Source organism: Tigriopus californicus, chromosome 1, assembly GCF_007210705.1.
Source record: "Tigriopus californicus strain San Diego chromosome 1, Tcal_SD_v2.1, whole genome shotgun sequence".
Taxonomy (NCBI): Eukaryota; Metazoa; Arthropoda; class Copepoda; order Harpacticoida; family Harpacticidae; genus Tigriopus; species Tigriopus californicus.
This window is the reverse complement of record NC_081440.1, coordinates 5097918-5117204: the sequence shown is the minus strand read 5'-3', so window position 1 is coordinate 5117204 and position 19287 is coordinate 5097918. Positions and strand designations below refer to the sequence as shown.

Below are 19287 nucleotides of genomic sequence, written 5' to 3'. Positions count from 1 at the left end.
CTGCGTTTTATTCAGTAACAGGCCTATTTTGTCATTGTAACAGACCAACGACTTCGTGAGCTCCTATGTTTACCGCAAGACAGTATTTTACGTTGCAACACCTCTCCTGTAAAATTGTGCCACAAATAGAACACGAAGATTCGATCATAATGAGGACTGTCAAGTCCATTCATTCGACTCAATGGAAAACGTTCTGAATCCATAAATATCTCCAAAGCTCCAAATCTTATTTACTGGAGCTTCTTATTTTTGGCTGATTTGCGTTTCTTGTCTTCCAACACAGCGTGATCACGTTTGAATATGATGTCCGATATCCGTGGGACCAGGTAAGCAATGAACACAATCAAAAACGCGTTCAGCACGAATTCCAGAGCATAGAAAAGATTCAAATCCTTCCTGGGCATCATGGAATGCACCAGGGTCGAAACCATGCCCCAAAGAATCCCCAAGGCAATCCTGAGTCCTTGATCCGACAAAGAATACAATTCGGATTGCTTGAGTTCATATTGAACTTTTTGAGACGGGAGAATGCAACCGAGAGCAAAAGCCGCTCCACTGTAACGAACCATGGCGTAGAATGGCGTGGTATCGATATGGATCCATTCCTGATGTTTACACCACTTCAAGGCCTTGGCAATGGCCCAATCCGGGTTGACTCCTTGAGCGAGGAGGCCTTGATAGATCCCCAGGGCTGAGATGGTGAACAACAATGACTTGATGAGACAAGTTAGTCTCGAGTTGGTGGTCATCCATCCTTGACTATGGTAAGCCAGCTTAATGACAACAATCCCTATAATCCCGCAAGAAAGCCAGCTCGTTAGAAGCAAGTAAAGTACACTCGTTAGATGATGTCTCAAGTCTTACCACATACAAAAGCGGATATGCATTGATGAGGAAAATGGTTCAAGTTGTAGATCCTGGACCCACTCACCATCAGATGCATCGTTATAAATCCGAACCAAACCAAACGGTTCACAAATATCCTTATGGGCGATCTGCAAATGAAACGCTACAGTTGAGGATCACCTTTCTCAACCGATGTTTGAACACCTACGTCTCGTTGAGTTTCGAGAGAATTTTGCCGCTGATCGTATCGGCCATAATCAACCAAATGACCAAATTAATCATGACATGACCAGAAGGCAATCCGGGACCAGTTTCACACGTCATTCGATTTTGTTCCAACAGAATCAACGAGCTTCGCGGATTACTGGAAAATAATTCGGCTTCGGGAATCCACCAATACGGTCTTTCTCCGAAAAGAAGCCTATAATTAGAACCTCACGGATGGAGTACTCAAGATTTTGGTCAAGAACCACATGTAGTACCATTTCAAGACTTGGTTCATCCACTCGCATAAAATGGCAGCTCCAAGGAAACGGATTCCGGAACGAAAGTTGATTCCAGCAATAATTGGAAAATACAGAGAGAATGCTAAACCAGGATCGCCGATCCGGGAGACCATTTGCATCCGATGGCTCAAATCATTTTCATTCACACTGTAACGGTATGCAAAAAAAACGTGTACTTGACAAACAATCGAGGACAACGAAAGACAGGGAGTAACTTACTAGTGTTGCACTTGTCTGATGGTAGGGACCTCATAGTGGTAAATCCGTTCCATAAAGGCTTGATAATCTTGGGAAAGCATTGTCTTAAAAGCTAGTAAAACCCATCGATGCTTGTGTACACGTCCAATGCCCGGCGAAATCAGCAGTGCAAGTTGAAAAAGATAGGTGTCACGTGATCACATGTTCATGACTGTCACATGTCTAATTTCGAAAACCGGCGGGGAGCAAACATTAGCAGTTTGTTTGGGTTTAGAATAGCACGTATTTGTGTGGTTTTGTGCATTATCACAAGTTTATGCGAGTATTTTAAGTCCGATTTAAGACGCTGAAAATCCAGGTAATAACATTTACGTATATCAAACTGACTCGGAAGACAAGTTCTAGAATCACGCAACTAGACCTTTTTCGTGCCATTGGTTCTTGGCTTTGATTTGAATCTCTGAATCCACATCAAAAAGCGGGTGCTCCTCTTTGACCTGGGTAAGCCTCGGCATAAAGCCACTACTACCAGTCACTACCCATTGAGGCTCGATTGGTGTTGGTGGTCACATTCCAGAGTTCAGCCCAAAAACGGTAGGCTGGATTGGTATCCTCCGGGCAGTTGATGTCGCCCTCAGAAATCAAGGCAAAATGGTCTTGAACTTACAAACCATTCGGGTCTGGAGAGCGCACCCCTCTCCCCCCAAAAATCGTCCTACCTGTGGGGCGACCAACCAACAGCTGAAGGGCCTGCCCGACAAAACGATCCCAACCTTTTCCAACAGGTGGTTGGTTAGGTGCTTCAACTAGAGATGTGAAGAACCAAGGAGAGAAGCGTGAGAGGGATTGGAAAAAGACTCGCATTGCGACGACTCCACCGGACTCGTTGGTGCATGGTTGGTACTACATACTACATGCTACTACTACTTGAAGGAGCACCACCAAAACTCAAGCCAAGATGAGGTGCCTTGGCCCAAGAAGACTCCCTGGTTGGTTCCTTTTTCATGCCACCACCATACCCAACCTCTGAGTCAATCATAGATGTTTAGTTATCTGGAAGACAGTGGTGGTTGAGCAAGGCAGCCTTAAGGCACCAATCACAACATTTTGGCCTTCTTAAACCATCGTGTTTGCTTCCCTCGTGCCAATTCTTTGTCAAACAAACCCACCCCGTTTGAGTGAAGCTCTTATCGTCTAACTAGGGATTTAAAGCCCGTGAAAACGTGATTGTTTTGTTCGAAAAGTATTTGATGTGTTATCATTCACACCTTGCAAGTGACGTGTTGTGATATTCTTGCTGCCCATTTTGGAAAACTCTACGGTAAGCACGAAACCAAGTTTGAACTTCGATGATCATAAAACAAAGCCAAAATTGAAAATTCAACCTAACACGGTTAGCCATTAACAACATAGGTGTTGATCAAGATGAAGCATCCGACACAAGTACAAACTTGTTCACGTCTATTTTGACAAATTGTGTGAACATCCATCTATATTTGGCAAGAAACGAAAGCCTCGTGCATGATGTTTCTTGTTATGGAAACATGCTCGAACACCATAAATCTGAGCCGGCAATTTATCATATTATCCATCCACCCATCCATCCATCCACCGATGGCTAGCCAACTCCAAACGCTTGTGATGTTTAACGAACGTGTTGTAGTACGATAGTTGGTGGTGCTTTCAGTATTGAAATGAGCCGACCATCTTGAACGGAATATTTTTACATTCAGCCTTTGAAGGTGATTAATTGACTTGCGATTCTCGAAGCCCTTCAGTGCCATGGTACTTGTTACCCGACAATGCTGAAGGAAACAAAGCAACTTTAAAGTTGAACTAATCCATTTTTTGCCATTTACACACACACACGCCCATTATCCTCGTATCGGGTGGGTTGGGGCCACGGCATTTGATCCAGTTTGCAATCATGGCTTGCCTCTGACAATTCCGAGATTGATCAATGTTAATAGTCCCTCACCACCCCACCAGACATGATTGCCAAAGCTTGAAGTCACGGCGGATCCATGACATGGCCTATTCTTGCAATATGACAGTGCGTGATTGTCCGTTATTGAAAGTCGGCAAGTGATTCCCTCAAGCTGAAGGCCTCTTTGAGGTGAGGCGGGACTCCTCTTTGGTTTCTTGATGTCATAATAATGAGTTCAATTTTCGTAATTACCATGTGAGTGCGCATGGCAGAAAAGAAGGAAAAAAAGTTTGCTCTTTGGCATGAAGAGTTGAATTAGTGACGGGTATGATTCACTCGAGCTCGGCCAGGGTTAAATTCGCAATTTGCCAGGACATTGTTCAGTTGACCTTAGGACCCTCCAACCTTGACTCCTCAACTATCTTCCGAGATCCATCCATCCCTCTTGATATCAAACGATGGCTTCCCTACGAGCATATACGTATAGTAAGTACGATATACATATAGAAGGTAGAGGAAAAATGACGTGTTTTGGCCATGAAGCTTAATGAACATCATCTAATCAAGGGGGGGTCAAGTGCGATGGACCACCAGGGTCTAAGCGATGCTTTCGGTCAATCCATTATATTCAGAAATTTATTTGCCTGGTCAATTTTGGCCATTAGATCTTGCCCCTAGCCTGTTGGCAAAGTTAAATCCTTGTCGTACAAGATGATGATCGAAGGCCCGAGGCACTACCGAAACTATCATTGAAAATCTGGAAGATTGGCACTCAAAAAGAAGCCATTGATGGACCTGGTGGCCCCCTGAAAAAGATCCGTCAAATGAATTTCAGTGCACTCGATTCTGCGTGTGCGATTAGATTCAACTTTTCTGTCGAGAAGGATACGCTTCCTGAGGACTTTTATGAGTCAGGAGTCGTTTCTTGATTACCTCTTACCTTGCATTCCATCAAATGGTCTCAGAGAGGAACCATCAAACTACTTCTCGATGAGCGATTCCAATAGAATTGGCTATCCAATGACCTCAGTTGAACAGATTACAATAGAAGTTCCTTCAAAGATACTTCAACAGCCTACAGATTCAGGCCATGTTGGCACAGGGTTGGTGGTTGTTTTTTTTCGCCTTTTAAAGTTCAGCGTAATGTGGGTAACCAGTTTATGTACTCGCTACAACTACCCTGAATGAAGTGGGCAGAGCGAAAAACCAGATTGTTATCAAAATGCGATTCGAAGAAAACACGAACCAGCTCGTTTCCTCACTCCGATTGCATCTCTTTTCCCTCATTTCGCTCCATTGAATCATTTGACATGGTATATCAGACAGATCTGAGATGCCAGCAAAATGGCAAGAGCCTCTCGAATCGAAGACCATCCCTGCAATGATTGAATCACAAGTCAAATTTCCTTTCCAGCCGAGATTCGGCTCAAATCTTGACGACAAACGAGACAGGAGACCGACAGCTTGTGTGATTGTACAGCATTCATTCAGCAATCAACTCCATTGTCTTTGGTGTGAGAGACTCATTAATGATTTCACACCACGAGATAGAGACCAACCAACCATCTTGTAAATCAATGTTGACATCTCGTGAAAGACATTGAATTTCATTTTCGAGACGTGCCCGACGGAGACGGAAGTTGAACGAGATCTGGAAATCCACCACGTCAAGGAGGAAAGAAATGACAGCATTTTATGGGGTTGGTTTCGGTACTCTATCGTTGTTCCTTCCGTTTTGTGGTGTGATCGGGGAATTTGTCCCGCTTGATGATGAGAGGGATTCTTTCGCCCTGCCTGTGTTGTTGACTGGATTTCCTTTCTTCGTTATAAAAGGGAGAGGTTTCCATCCTTCCAATTTCCGCTCGCTAATAGAAATTTATACCTTTATCTTCGTAGTGCAACTTGCGCAAAGAGCTTCGTACTACACAGCCGGATGGTGGAGGGGCAAGAAAGTGCCAGTGAATCGAGATAATCAAAGTGATGGGGAGGGTTATTATTATGATGATGATCATCATCATCATCATTATCACCATCATCGATGGGATTCCATTCAGCCAAAACTTGACACCTCGTTGGTGTGTGGGTTGTCGGGTTTGGTAGGTTGGCTAGCTTGCAGTCGCTGTTTCCGATAATTCAGTTCCCACCTCCACCCACTTGAGTCGTCCGAGAGACAAAACCCATTGTGCTTGAATGAAGTCGAGAGAGAGACAAAACCCATTGTGCTTGAATGAAGTCGAGCGAAAAGGTTTTTCCTTTAATGAGAAAATAATGCAGTCTCAATCTCACTAAGACAGCTAGCTTTTGTCTTTGAAATGAAGGCCATGGTTATGGACAGTGTTGCTTGGAAACATGTACCAACATCGAGTGATTCATGGTTTTTCTCGTTCTGGGGAAAGAAGTTCATGTGTACGTACGTACACATTCATGAAGTCCATTGTTCGTATCCAGCCCGTGTTTATGATTAGATGGATGGAGGGCCCAAGACAAATTTCTGGCATTTCAAGGCAATGCTCGTTTTTTCTCTCTCAATCGAAATATGTGTGGCCATTGTGCCTCACATCTGAATATCAACTCAACCTTGACTGAAGACCCTCGTCATTCCAAGACTTTTGAGGGGGGAGTGATGCTAATGGCCCGGTCATTTGTAAGCATTGTTATTGTATAGCCCGTCAAAAAGTCCTCGAGTGCTCAAGGTGAAAACAAGCTTTATGACACACTTCCAAAGGCACTGCCAAGAATTGCGAACTCAAAGCACTTGAACACGAACGAGTCCTCGGTAAGGAGGGAGAGAGGCCCGGTGAAAGATGAGAACCAATTATGTGATTTCACTTTTGGTCTTTTCAATGACCACAATCCCCTTCCTCCTCCGACGACGTTGGTTTTGTCCTCCCCTCTCTTAGATCGTTCAAAAGATAGATCCAACAGATTCATTGATTTTTTTTGCCCTCTCGTCTTCAAGAGGGCTGGAGTTTGTAACTGGTAAGATTTCACTTCACATGGTCCTGGACGGATTTTGGGATGCATTTCGTGCCACCAACGGGAAATTTATCGACTTCATCAAGCACCAAATTATCTGTCTAACTTTACTCTTCCTCAACAACCACTACCACCACTGGTTTCGACCTGGCCCTGACAACCTTTAAGAACCTGCCAAGAGCCCAATCTTCGAACATTATAGTTCAGTTTACCTCAGCCAAGAAATTGATATCTTCCCTCAACATCCCACCCAATGTTTTCTGTTTGTTCCAAAACCAGCATGACAGAAAACACTCTCTAGGTGGCAGTGATTGATCAAGTGGTTTTCACAGGTGTGCGTGTGTGCCCATTGGTTTCTTCGCAGAAAACAAGGAAAGTTTGGACAATTCTTGGCCAAAACTTGGCTTCCATTTCAGAGAGCCTGGTGATGCTTGCTGAATTGTGTTGCCTCTGTTGTGAGCTAATGACACCAAATTATTGGGTTCACCTTGCTCCATCCGATTCACGACATCGACTCCACCATGCTCGTGCCCTATCAATTGATGATTGTGATGAAGAACGAGACCTACTTCACAAAACCAAGTTTGGATTCGACAGGTAGTCGTAGTTGTTGTCGTCATCGCCGTTAGAGATCAAGTTCAAGCTCTCGGTCAGCCAAAATCCACAGCTATAATTTGACTTAGAATCGTCTACACGACCAACCAATTTGATTTGCTGCCCTATATGTAAACGTGGTACTGTTATTCATCGCTTTGGAGAGGCTACCTATTTCGATGGTAGAATTCAAAACGAACCATCTGATTACGATTCATCTATAGACATGAATCTCAACGGTGAAATATGAGTGGAGACTTCATCCTACCATCACGAGCGAAGACGACCACGTCAATGGAGTAGGCACTCTCTACAAAGAAACAGAGAAAAATATATCTGATTGAAACCTTGTCTCATGGAGTAGTGAGATGAGGATGATTTTTAATATCTATCTATTCTTTCCAATTTCAGATGCGAAGATCGTGATGAGCAGAACATCTTCATCATCATGCAGAAGGCAAGCGTGAAGACTCTGTCCATCATTGACACTCTTAGTGAGTTGGTTCAAAATGAAGGCGAAGCCACACGTCTGGCCACCCCTTATCAACAAAAGAGGAACAATGGATCCACGTCCATCCTACGGGTTGCACCTATGCTGAAGCCCAGAAGTCCCAAGGTCAATGTCCCATCGGCAGGAACCCCAACCAAAACGTCATTGAGTCCGGCCAATCCTCAATACCTGAATTCATCCCCCAAGAAATCGCCCAACCCGTCCAAAGAAGGGTTCAACATGAGTGCCATCAGTCACACCAACGGCTCACAGTTTCCATTGAAGAAATTGAATGGAGGATTCGGGGCCAAGAAAAAGAAACCCACCATCAATGGCGGCGGCGGAGGTGGACGATTCCCTTCCAATTCAAGAGGTCAAACTCCCGATTGGATCCGAGATATCTTTCTCCAAGCCAAGAGAGGCATTGTGGATAAGTTGGTAAGAAATTTATTAGCATATCGGTTCATCCAAAAAGTGACTACCCGAGCCTCCAGAGGGGCTCTTGTTCAGACTTTTTTGGCAGCCATGAATGCGAAGGTGTTTGGGCGAGGGAGGGTCGAATGAGGAGATATAAGCGAAGTTGTACGTAGATGAATAGATTAATACCAAGGAGGAAACTGAAGACATGGCTGTTGAAAAAAGTGAATTACATCGAGAAGGCTATCGGTCAAACCCTGCTGGGGTCCGCCTGGCTCACTGGAATGTAACAAATGTTTGAAAAAAACTACGCCGTCATCTGATTGAACACCTTCAGAGGTCCATTTTGGAGCGGTCAGTTATTAGTGCAAGGCTTGGTATAGAATGGATGGGTTAACGCCTAGGTCTTCGATTCTGAACAGAGGGTGATGGCCATATAATGAATGCCAATGGGCCACTACTCGAGTACGTATTTCAATTAATCACATCATCACATTTCTGAATGCCAAAGAAGCCAGCTAATGTGCCGTGTATTGGCATTCTGTACGATTTTTTTTGTTATTCATCTAGCGCTTCAAGAGTGTCAAAAATGACTGGGAACCAGCTGATGCCAAAGGGATCTGACAAGCATATCATTGAGTTTGATTAATAGAGCTTTTGCCTCGTCATTTCAATGCCGTGTGGCCGTTTTCATGGGGGCTTCCTTACCTGATGAAACACATCGACAGGCGTTCATGAATCACTCGAGAAACTGTCATATTATCGGAGCCCAACAATTTCGATTGTTCGCATACCCGGACTCTTGAAACCTACTCACCGGCCCTCTTATCATGATTCATTCGTATGATTTCAGAGCTCGGCTTTGGAAGGCTTGGAACCCACCCTAATCAGGAATTTGACAGATCATTTGGGCAACAATCTCTTCCACGCGGTGTGCTCTTATGGACATGTGAATCTCCTACCTTGGTTGACTCGCCGATTTGGAAACGAGTTGAACGGGGCCCTCCTCCACGATGAGAACCGACACGGGCTCATTGCACCAATACAAGCCATTAAGGTAATACTTTAATTGCAACTCCCAATGATTAGTCGGCAGAAGAGTACGTAAAAAAGAGCTGACATGGCGGTTATGACTCGTCAGCTGTGATAGCTTACACTTCGTACACACGTTCTGAGTTTGATTTTGCTTACAGCATGGTCATTTGGATTGCGTTCAATGGTTGGTTCGGAACACCAATCTTCGTGAGTGGATCCACAGTCAAAATGGCGAACGATCCTTGTTGCACTACGCGGCAAAATATGGCAAGGTAGGCCAAAAATAACTTCTGCATTCGGCTTCTGCCACCGATCTGTGCATCAGGGTTAGAGTGGCAATTACTCCTTGTGCAGATTGAGCGCTCAAGGTTAGACTGGCATTCCGGGAATCTGAGCTTTGCAAAAATAAAAATCAAGGTTTACTTAGAGCGTCGTCGGTTAGTTGGTTTAGTATTTATGCTATGATGTACGTGCATTACGTTTGCCTTAAGGAAGAGGGTTTTTGCGCGGCGAGGAGAAGCGTTTTTCTTGTCAAATTATCCTCCTCAACTTAATGAAATTCAGAATAATCTCAGCTACTTCGCTTGGGTCAGTAGCAGCTCATTGAGATAATGGAAGTCGGGTGTTAGCCAACCACCCGTAAATGAGGTCACGCATGAACGGAGTTGGTATTCTTCGCTCTGAGGTCTTGAAGGCTCATCCATCACTTGGTTGTTATTTGAACTGAACTACCATCGATGACGGTCTCCAATCCTTGATGCATTTTTTGAAACCAACCCAGGTCATGGATGGGTTCATTCCTCTGCGGCTCGATTAATGTCGGACCAAAGACGAATCTGTTCAAAGTCGAAAATTCCGCCTTTTTTCTCATTAAGGAAGCATTACGAGAGTGATCTCGTGAAATTTGGAGGCACTTCCCTTGAACCCTCCGCCCAGATGCCCAGATCCCTTGAAGCCCAGATGCGAATATGATGTGAAAACTAATTGAAAAATCAGGATAATATCATAATGCGAAGACACAGGGGCTGGCTAGCTCTCACACTCAGGTTTGAAAGAGCGAGAGAATGAGTGAGTGGGTATTGCCCATTTTCGGGACGAGGCTTTAATCTGGAAATTAGTTGAAGGAGTGTCTCAACATGAATAAATTAGAGGGAGCCCTCTCATCGCCCTCATCTGGGTTTCACAATTCGACTTTGAAACCATTTGCTATTTGCTATTTGGAAACCCAGATCCAATCTTCCAGGCCCTACGTATGATTTGATTTCAGATTTCAAAGCATCACATTTTGGGCTGTTCTTTCTGTTCTGGTATTTCCATTGAGATCAATCCATCATGGTAGGTGATAGTTTCCACTGCAATCTCTAATGAACTCTACGGCTTGAGGGCCTTCAGCCACATGGGGATCGAAGATGACCAGTACAATTCTTGCTATGAGCAATTGTTGCTGCATTCCTGACATTCCTCACTCTTCTTGGGTGGAAGAAAAAGAGAGATTGAAATAGATGTACGACCATTGGTTGATGGGGCATGGAGGTTGGTTGGTTGGTTGGTTGGGTCCAACGGCTAGAACTCGTTCTCTCATCTCCAAGGCGGCCAAGATTGGCTGGGCCCGGGTCGTTGTAAAATGTGGTTGGAGGAAGGAATTCGTTAAATCGACCTGAGAAAAACGAATTTTATGACGCGTGCCGGGGAGGTTTCTTAAAATTTTACGCCCCATTTATTGGATTTCGAGGGCTGAACGCGATTTCCCCACATGGTATGAAATTCTTGGCCACATTTGTCATCTTGATGATTGCACAATCGAAAATCGTGACTCAAGGTTGCCTTTGTTTCAAGAGTACCTTCTTTAAAATTGGACATGGTCATCTTCTGCTGCCTCAAGAATAGGTTTTGGGGCAAGAAATTGACACTTTCTCGTGTGTTGAAATAGGCTCAAAAGCAAATCATCCAGTCATCCAAACGTACTTGAACAGTATCGCCCTTCGAGATAATTGAGCGCTTTGGACCCATTACGATCCTCTCAGAACAGGAAGGAGCATGGCAGGCATTGTATTTCATATGCATGCACCCATGACTTGGGGAAATGGATTTGCAAGTGATATGGAAATTCATAATCCAAACCGTTATTTCATTCAACGGATGGCAGGATCCTAGAAACCATTTCCCGGGAGATTTCACGCGCCGAGTCTCGAGATACGAATCCTGTATTTTTGACTTTGTTCCCTTTCAGAATGAGATTGTGAATTGGCTATCCGAAGAAATGGTTCGGGGCGACATCAGTGTGAATCAAGTGGACGTAGCCGGACTAACACCGATGCATTTATCGGCCCGAGAGGGTCATCTCGCCACATTATCAGCTTTGCTCCATCACGGAGCCCAAATTGATGCCAAGGTACGTAGACCGCGGTCAGATTTTGGTATGCTCATCATTGGATTTGGAGTTTTCGAAATGACTTTTGTCGAGCCCAACGATGCATGTCTAACATGCAGCTCAGATATGCACCTGATGGAATTACACTGTGTGTCAATTTCTGTGTACGCGTATCTTTTGGGGCATTTGCCATGCCGTCAGATCCAAAGATCGCGTCGTGTGACCGGGGTGTTATCTTAAGGCCGATCTTGACAGTTGAAGGATGATGATCAAATTCCGATAATCGGATTCGCTTGTCCTGACCAGAAAAATCTCATTTTATTTACAGAGCGACATGAGCTTAAGTCCGTACGATTTTGCTCGGATCTCAAAGAAGCGGGATTGTGCGGAATTCCTGTTGCTCTTCCAATCCTCTTTGGGGTTGTCCCAAGAGTTACTTCGCATTCGAAGTCAGGTCGACGCCCTTCAATCAGAAAACAATGAAATACGATCACATTTTCGGTGAGTTAATTGAGGATTCTCGCATTTAATCACTTCACCAACCTGCCAATAAATAATGCGAGGCATACCTGGAAAATTGCGGAGTAGGCGGACAGTGATTTATGATAGGGAGTGCTCCAAAAGATCGTTGCTTCGAGTTCAAGGGATAGTGCAGGAGTTTGACATTATTTAGTATCATTCACGCGAAATGCACGTCTTAACGGGCACAAGAGCTGAATTCTTCCCCCTTTTAAGAATAATAAAGTTTCCTGGCTCAATTATGTGACATCCTTGACGAGTCAATGCTGCAGATCTGATCTGTCGCGTGGAATTAATATTCATGTTCTTGAAAATACTTGTGGCATGAATTCCGTTGAAGTGTACGTTTTTCTTTTACCAGGGATGTGCTTTCTATTTCGAAGAAATTGGCCAAGGAAAGGGATGAAATGTGTCGGGAATTGGGACGGATGTATGATTCAATGATGGAACTCCATAACAACATGACCATGGAAATACAAGTGCTCCACCAGGAGAACGGATCTCTTCGCAAAAATGGAACGCATAAAAACAGGTTAGCCAATCCTGGTTGCTTTTGATTGAAGAATTTGCCATAATTGTCTTCATTGGTTGTTTCAGTGATTCGGAATTGAATTCCAACAATATTGAAGCGTGCACGGCTCTTCATGAACGGTGGCAACAAAATCAAAAAACTTGGTTCTCCAATTCCTTAGTGGATGCTGAACATCGTCTTATGATGACTGAGGAAAGTTACAAAAAGATCAAAGGTCAAAACTCCTTACCAAAGGCTCAAAACTCGGATTCCTCCTACAGCCATCGGTTGCTCAGGTAAGGTCGCTCTGCAAAATATGAATGCCAAAAGACCCTTAAAGAGTCTCGAAATTCTAACGTACACTGCAATTACAGAGACAGAATCGAGGAAATCCGTACCCATTTCATGCAAACCAATCCAAATGGTCCCAGGTTACCATCTAGTTCTGAAGAGGACGACTCCGATACTCTTGAGATGTCGGATGAGGATACATCTCCAGAGGTGATGGAAATGAAGAGACTCCGAAGGAGCATCGCTCAGCGAAAAAAATTAGCCACGCCCATTCCCAAGCCCAATTCTAGTGGGTCCATGGACGATAGTGTTTACAGCTCATTATCAAATGACATGTACAGTAAGATTGGCAGTCCAAAAACCTCGCAAGGAATGGGCAGTGGAGAACCACTTACTCCGACAGAAACCAAGAGGTCTCGCGAAGAAATCAAAACCATGATTAAAAACTTCAACCTCACGTCAGAGTCTGGCACTGCCTCGGTCATTGAAGTCATAGAACCCACGAGTAGTGAAGAGGAAGAGTTTAAGAAATCCATGCGAGAGATGAACATATCCTGGTCCAAAGCCAAGATGACAAGTTCCCCCGGTCGAAACAAACCCGAACTTCCCTCCAGACGATTCTCCTCCGGAGAGACATCGCCCACCAAGCGCTTACTTGAAATGGGCGTGCCTGTGGCCACTTTGGCGGAGGCAGATATGCCAGAATATGTCAATGAAGTGTCCAGAAAAGGAACCAATGACCTTGAGCACTTGGAGGAACACATGGTGGATACCACGTTTGACGAGGACGACGACGGAGACTTGGATGAAAAGAAAGACGGGAAAAAGACCACGTTCCTCCAAAAGATTGGCATTAAGACAAAGTGGAACAAGAAACGAGGCCCGAGGAAAGCCCCCGCTGGACGAGAATCCAATGGGGACGAAGATGATGATGAGGACGAGGATGGAGCCAAAGCAGAGGAGCACGTACTACCCGATCACTTTGAAGAGGACCAAGACGACAATCAGACCGCCTCTTTGAAAGCCAGCAAAGAGAACATCCTGAACCGAAAGTCTCTGTCACCACAATCCAGAAAGTCTTTGTACGGAAGCAAGACCACCATGTTGACCGAGGCCACATCAGTGGCCACGTCTGAAGACTCCGGAATCGGTTTCTTCCGACCCACTTCCAGTGGTTCCAACTCCAAGACAAACTCGTTAGACAATCGGAACTCCTCTTCCAGTTCGTCACCCAACCTCAACTCCAAAGAACTGAACACGCCCCCGGTGTCTGGTGAGTTTTCCAGCAACCGACTGGGCAAGATCGAAGAGGTATCGGTCACTTCTTCGGCCTCCAGAAGCAGCTCTGCCCTCCCAACTGAGTTGATGACTCAATTTTCTCCCGACAAAGCCCGTGACCGACACTTTAGTTCGATGATTTCGCCCTTGAGTTTGGTGCGGAAGAAGAGTCTGGAAGCTAAGGCTTGGTACGATGTTCCATCCGAGGACGAGCGAGAAATCGTAGACGAGGCCGACAGTTTGGCCAGTATTATCTCAATGCGAGGCTCCAGTGATGAGGACTGAAAATTGAACCTATTGTGAACATTGTTGCCATAATATCGCCATATATCCGAGCTCATTCACGTGTTTGTTTTGTCTTCGATCTAGGGAATTTCCCCTTTGATTGAATAAAGAAAGGCCTTGACCAAGGTAATCTGCCATTGTCACATGATGAGAAACAAGGGGCCAATGATTGGTCTTTTTAAGCTCTTGTTGTATAATCGTGAAAAAGTGGGAAAATCTTGTCACTTACGAGTACTTCAAGTGAAAGGAACAATGAAGCTCGCCAATTTACGAAAACAACATGAGTTTGTAATGATCAGAAATCTTGTCGGTCTTGATGTTGTAGGGTTAGATAATCTTTTACAATGAATTTGATTACATAGTTACAATGGAACGTTAACGGAGAAGGCCTTTTTATTTCCTAACCTATTTTATATTTTTCCAAGCTCAATTTTGATGCTCTTTTTGGTCAGTCGCTTGTCATGATTTACAGATTTCAATGACAGATCGGGGGCTTGGTGAAAATTTCATATTTGTATATAAACCACGAAAACAATTTTGTTTTTCTAAAATTACAAAAACTTGAGGAGGCTTTAAAAATAACAACTAGAAACAATTACTTTTTCAAAACCATGAGTTTTTTAGCTCAATTTCGTCTGATCATAGTCAAAGCCAATTTTTTTTTTAAATCGACTAGTCGTCACAAAATTGTCCAAATGGAATAGTAAAGTACTGTGTAAAGTATTGTAACCTTCTGATTTTCAAATTATGTTTGCCCAACTAATATTCTGATTGTTTTCGTAAAACTGGAAATGTCAGCAATTTTAGTTTGTCATACATATCCTAACACTTGTTTCAACAATTCTTTTTTTGTTTTGTTTTTGTGGACTTCCTCACCGCTACTGGGATTCGGATCCCCAGCATTTCAAGACGGAAAAAGTGTTAATTTTGCGTGATTTTATATTCATATAACATTCAATCCACCAACGAATTAGAGTTGGTGGATCTGGCTAGCAGGTGTTTGTTCATTATCTTAAGTAATTGAATGACATTCTCTTCTGCAAATTTGAAAAGCAGGAGGGGTGGTTAATCAAACTGCCAATGTCATAGGTTTTTTTAATAATTGAGAAAGAAAAACTATTGAACAATTTCATCCAATCTTCTGCTCAACTTCTCAACTACCAGAAAGAGACCTTCTTTGCCAAATTAGCCAATGATTACATGTATGAAATTTTAGACCTCATGTTTATTATTGAAATGAAGTCCAGCAAGTCATTCTTTCGGTCAGAAGTTGAATAGGACCAATTCACGTGTAGGAAATGTGGAAAAAGTGTTGATGCCTTTTGTCTCTTTGAACTCAGAGGCTTCTTTGTTGGGGCGTTATCTTGGTTTAAAAGCCACTCCCCAAGACCCATGGCTGGCCTTCAGTCTCAGGTACCTTGCCAAGGTTTTCAAGACCAAGATGTAATATTTTGAATTGATTTTGCGCTTTGGAGGGACAATATGCTGGTGAACGGGTCCACGGGATTCAAAGGAGCAAATGAACATGTTTGTCTTTAAAGATGTTATAGACTAGGCTTTGGAAGTTATCAATCACCCTTTGCAATCTAAGTCATTGAGTGTCTTTTAGTCTCAGGTGTAGCATAGTGAACCCCACTTTTATCCATTGCGCCAGCTTTTGTTTAGATATGCCCCTTCCTCCAGAAAATGGGTCCCTTGGATTTCTCTTATGTTCTTGTATGTACTTTTCTGTAAGGAAGATCAGTGTGACCTGACAGGTAATGAACTTGCTGAATGAAGGTTAACAATTTCATGGAAAACCTTGTGGACGATTTCAATGGACAAATACAATTCAAAGACAAAGGTTTTGGTTGTATTCCACCTTTAATTTGTCATTAAATTGAATCTACTGACATGTTTGAGCGAACGTTATTCTAATATGGACCAAGGTTAGAATTACAGTGTAAAAACAGCGCAAAACTGACATTTTCAATTTTCTGTAAGATTCATTTATCGAAATTTGGGTTGGATTACATTGCGAGTTAGGCTGTAATTTGCCTCTGCTCGACAAAAAAATCACGGTGTCATGCAAGACTTTTTGCTTGTTTTCCTTTAATTTATAAGTCAAATAGGCACAATCATGCTTTAATTAAACCATACTCTCCCTCTGTGGGCTTGGTTGGCGTCTAAAAAATTCCTAGTAAAGATCAGGTAGGAGAAACAAACCAAGAATCTCTCTCGTGCAAGGAAATTTTGCTAATCACATCTCCCTAACTACCTTCCACCATCAAGGTTTGAACCTAAGATGCTTGGGACGACGACCACTTCCAAATTCATGCTGTCCCTTAGACTGCCTGACCATAAAAGCTTCTTTAATATAAAGTGGGATCAAAGGATCAAATTTAGAAAATATTACAACTTTCAAATCTGGAGGGACATTTTTTCGAAATTTGTATTGCATTTTGTAGGCAAAATGCTGACGACACAAAGTTAGTGTCTGGTAGGATGGCCAAGATTCCGGTAGACTAGCAAAAGACTTGGATAGAATCTGCTCTTGGGTTACTGAGAGTTACAAGGCCCTGAACGGAATGACATTCCGCTCAATGACATTTGGGTCAACTCCTTTAAATACTCCACTCGTAGATAATGGAGGTTAAGATATTGGGCGGTCTCATCAATGAAAAGTTTAGGTGTGGCCCTCCAAAATAATGGAAAGTTCGATGAGAATATGCAGTTGAAGGTGGGTAAGGCTTTTCAAACATGTGGTTGGATTTATCGCACATTTAAGTCCAGAGACAGCATCATGATGCTAACTCTGTTCAAGTCGATTGTTCAGCCACATCTACTGTAGAATATGCTTCAGCCATTGGGACTCCAATGAGTTCAGCAGGTTTGCAAAAGGTCGAACAAGCCCAGAGATGTTTCACTAGGAACATCACAGGAATGAGAGAGCTCTCATATTGGGAGAGGCTAAAAAATATGGGATTGTACAGTACTCAGAGAAGGTACGAAAGATATCTGATATTGTACGTTTTCAAAAGCATTCATAAGCTTTGTCCCAACCCAGGATTTAGGGTCAATTGTAGTGACCGTAGAGGCTTAATGTAGCGTTTTGAGAGCACCTTCAAGCCCTCGAGAATCCAGGCTAGTTCGAACAATGAAGTCCACTTCTCTTCTTGCTCGGGTTCCCTCATTGTTTAATTTGCTTCTCTCTAATATTCGTAGGGAATACGTAGGCCTTGTTGATCCGGTAGCATCTTTCAAGTCAGACTTGGACAAATTTTTAGATAGCATTCCAGATCAACCCTACTTTCAAGGACTAGCTCGGTCTGCCAACTCAAATTCGTTGGTAGACCTAGAGCCACTATAACCAAATATCATATAAAGATGGAAAGGTAGTAAATAGACGAATTATAATAACCTTTCATTTTAATAGTACTGGGGATTACATTCCTTGTAGCGGTTAGAAATCCCCGTGGAAAAGAAACAAACCGAAAAAAGTACAATTTTTAGGACATTCATTGCCATTTCAATGTTATTTCATAGCATTATTTTGCCCCTTGCAAATCCAAATTTCAATTTAACCACAAGCTATTTTGTTTTGTTGCTTATGCCTCAAAACGTCTTAGTCAATAAAATATGAGCGTTTTTAAGGTGAAGTCAGAGAGATGAGATGGATTTGCTGAAATATGAAAATATTCCAAGTTCAACTAAATGAAATTATTGTTGACTTGAAAAGACCTGTCAGTAAAGATCATCTAGTTTTGATGTAGCCTCCCTAAGCAATCATAGCCTCAGTAGCTGGTTATCCACTTCGGGCTTTTCAATGTCGTATATGTTTTTAATCTAGTTATTTTCCGGCTCTTTAGTAATACCAGTTGGCGGTCACATTGTGTCGAGACCATTTAGTTTTGACTGCAGCCAATTTGAAGGATTTGAGCGGCCATCGCGGCCACCTGCTGAAGCAGACTGCAGGTGAAAAAAAATTCTTTTGTGGACTTTCAGAAAGTATCTTTGTTATTTCAGGAGTCAAGTTAAGTTTTCCAACAAAAAAATGACATACAACACTTGAAGGGACTTCTTCAAGAGGGAACGACGATTTGTCGTGTGCTTATCGAGTGGGAAAAAACAAGGCCAATTAAATTATCTGAGGTTGAAAAATCATACGGCTGAGGCTAAAAGCCTCAACCAGGAGGGCCAAACCTGCCTATACACGCCGGAAGCCAGGGTGTTCTAGCACCAAGCTACGAGTGATTTACATGATTAAGATATTCGTACTATGAAACATACTAGCAATTAAAGTCTTGCAATGAGTCATAAATTGTATTTAGTACCTGTTTTGATGCCTCATGTTTGAGACAATAATAACGACTCGCTAGATAACTTGGAAATTATACATCCCACGAGATGATTTTGGTTCGATTTTGGTCACATCAACTAAAACTTTCGCCGTTTCAGCTGACTCAATAGAGCTCTCCAGCGAAAGCCAGGCCTGCCATTTTGAAGCAAACCTTTCAATAAAAACCAACACGACTCCACTCTCTCATTTAAGTTCCACAAAATCATTTTAGGGTCAAAGAAATGGGTCTAGTGAGCATCGATAATCATCCGCCCATAAACGATGCCTTACATTAGCACCAACCTGATAGGTTTCAGCAATGATTGAACTGATCTTATGCTGTGTCCTCTGGACTGGGGATTTATATGCATTGTCGGGACAACTGACAAGATTTAAGGTTTATAGAAGATGTTTTGAAACGATGACCACTCAAACACATCTGAGTCGTCATTGGTCTCGCTTTTAGCCCACCTAAACTCCTGGGTGGCTCGATTTTTATTTTCTCTTCAATTTATGACTTGTAACATTTGAACGTCCGACGGCAAATAAGACTTTCAGGTGGTCATGTGTGGGCTTTAGGGGATCAGATCGACCTTTGTTGAAAGTGCACGCCCGAGCCGTGTCTGCTTGCATCAGACATGATCAAGGGATGTAAAGAGTCATCAAGATGGCTCATAGACATTTATTAACACTGGAACAATTCTGAAAGAATATCCTCTAAGTTC

General features: G+C 43.1%; 2 protein-coding genes across 4 annotated transcripts; one reads left to right on the top strand and one right to left on the bottom strand.

Annotated features, from left to right (window-relative positions):
- Window positions 1–138: 138 nt before the first annotated feature.
- On the bottom strand, window positions 139–2113 carry LOC131893588 (glucose-6-phosphatase catalytic subunit 1-like). The gene is made up of 6 exons (XM_059243678.1): window positions 1972–2113; window positions 1572–1896; window positions 1329–1499; window positions 1055–1267; window positions 865–995; window positions 139–790 (listed from the first exon to the last, which is right to left on the bottom strand). The coding sequence occupies exons 2-6, from the start codon at window positions 1649–1651 to the stop codon at window positions 231–233; spliced, it is 1155 nt and encodes a 384-aa protein (XP_059099661.1). The 5' UTR covers window positions 1652–1896; window positions 1972–2113; the 3' UTR covers window positions 139–230.
- On the top strand, window positions 1802–14374 carry LOC131893572 (uncharacterized). 3 transcript variants are annotated; one of them, XM_059243643.1, is made up of 9 exons: window positions 1802–1908; window positions 7459–7975; window positions 8808–9011; window positions 9148–9261; window positions 11220–11381; window positions 11689–11861; window positions 12241–12411; window positions 12477–12686; window positions 12765–14374. In XM_059243643.1, exons 2-9 carry the CDS (start codon window positions 7496–7498, stop codon window positions 14242–14244), a joined length of 2994 nt encoding a protein of 997 aa, XP_059099626.1. In that variant the 5' UTR covers window positions 1802–1908; window positions 7459–7495; the 3' UTR covers window positions 14245–14374. The 3 variants fall into 3 exon arrangements, with proteins under 3 accessions (XP_059099626.1, XP_059099616.1, XP_059099634.1); XM_059243633.1 differs by lacking the exon at window positions 1802–1908 and adding an exon at window positions 2552–2871; XM_059243651.1 differs by lacking the exon at window positions 1802–1908 and adding an exon at window positions 3437–3666.
- Window positions 14375–19287: the final 4913 nt, after the last annotated feature.

Excerpts from the sequence above, each read along its gene's own strand:
- LOC131893588 (XM_059243678.1), bottom strand. The coding sequence starts at position 1,651 with ATGCTTTCCCAAGATTATCAAGCCTTTATGGAACGGATTTACCACTAT. Across the intron at positions 996-1,054 it reads CTCTCGAAACTCAACGAGAC|ATCGCCCATAAGGATATTTG; the intron begins GTAGGTGTTCAA and ends TTTCATTTGCAG. Across the intron at positions 791-864 it reads CATATCCGCTTTTGTATGTG|GGATTGTTGTCATTAAGCTG; the intron begins GTAAGACTTGAG and ends GCGGGATTATAG.
- LOC131893572 (XM_059243643.1), top strand. The coding sequence starts at position 7,496 with ATGCAGAAGGCAAGCGTGAAGACTCTGTCCATCATTGACACTCTTAGT. Across the intron at positions 9,012-9,147 it reads CACCAATACAAGCCATTAAG|CATGGTCATTTGGATTGCGT; the intron begins GTAATACTTTAA and ends TTTTGCTTACAG. Across the intron at positions 11,382-11,688 it reads GAGCCCAAATTGATGCCAAG|AGCGACATGAGCTTAAGTCC; the intron begins GTACGTAGACCG and ends TTTTATTTACAG.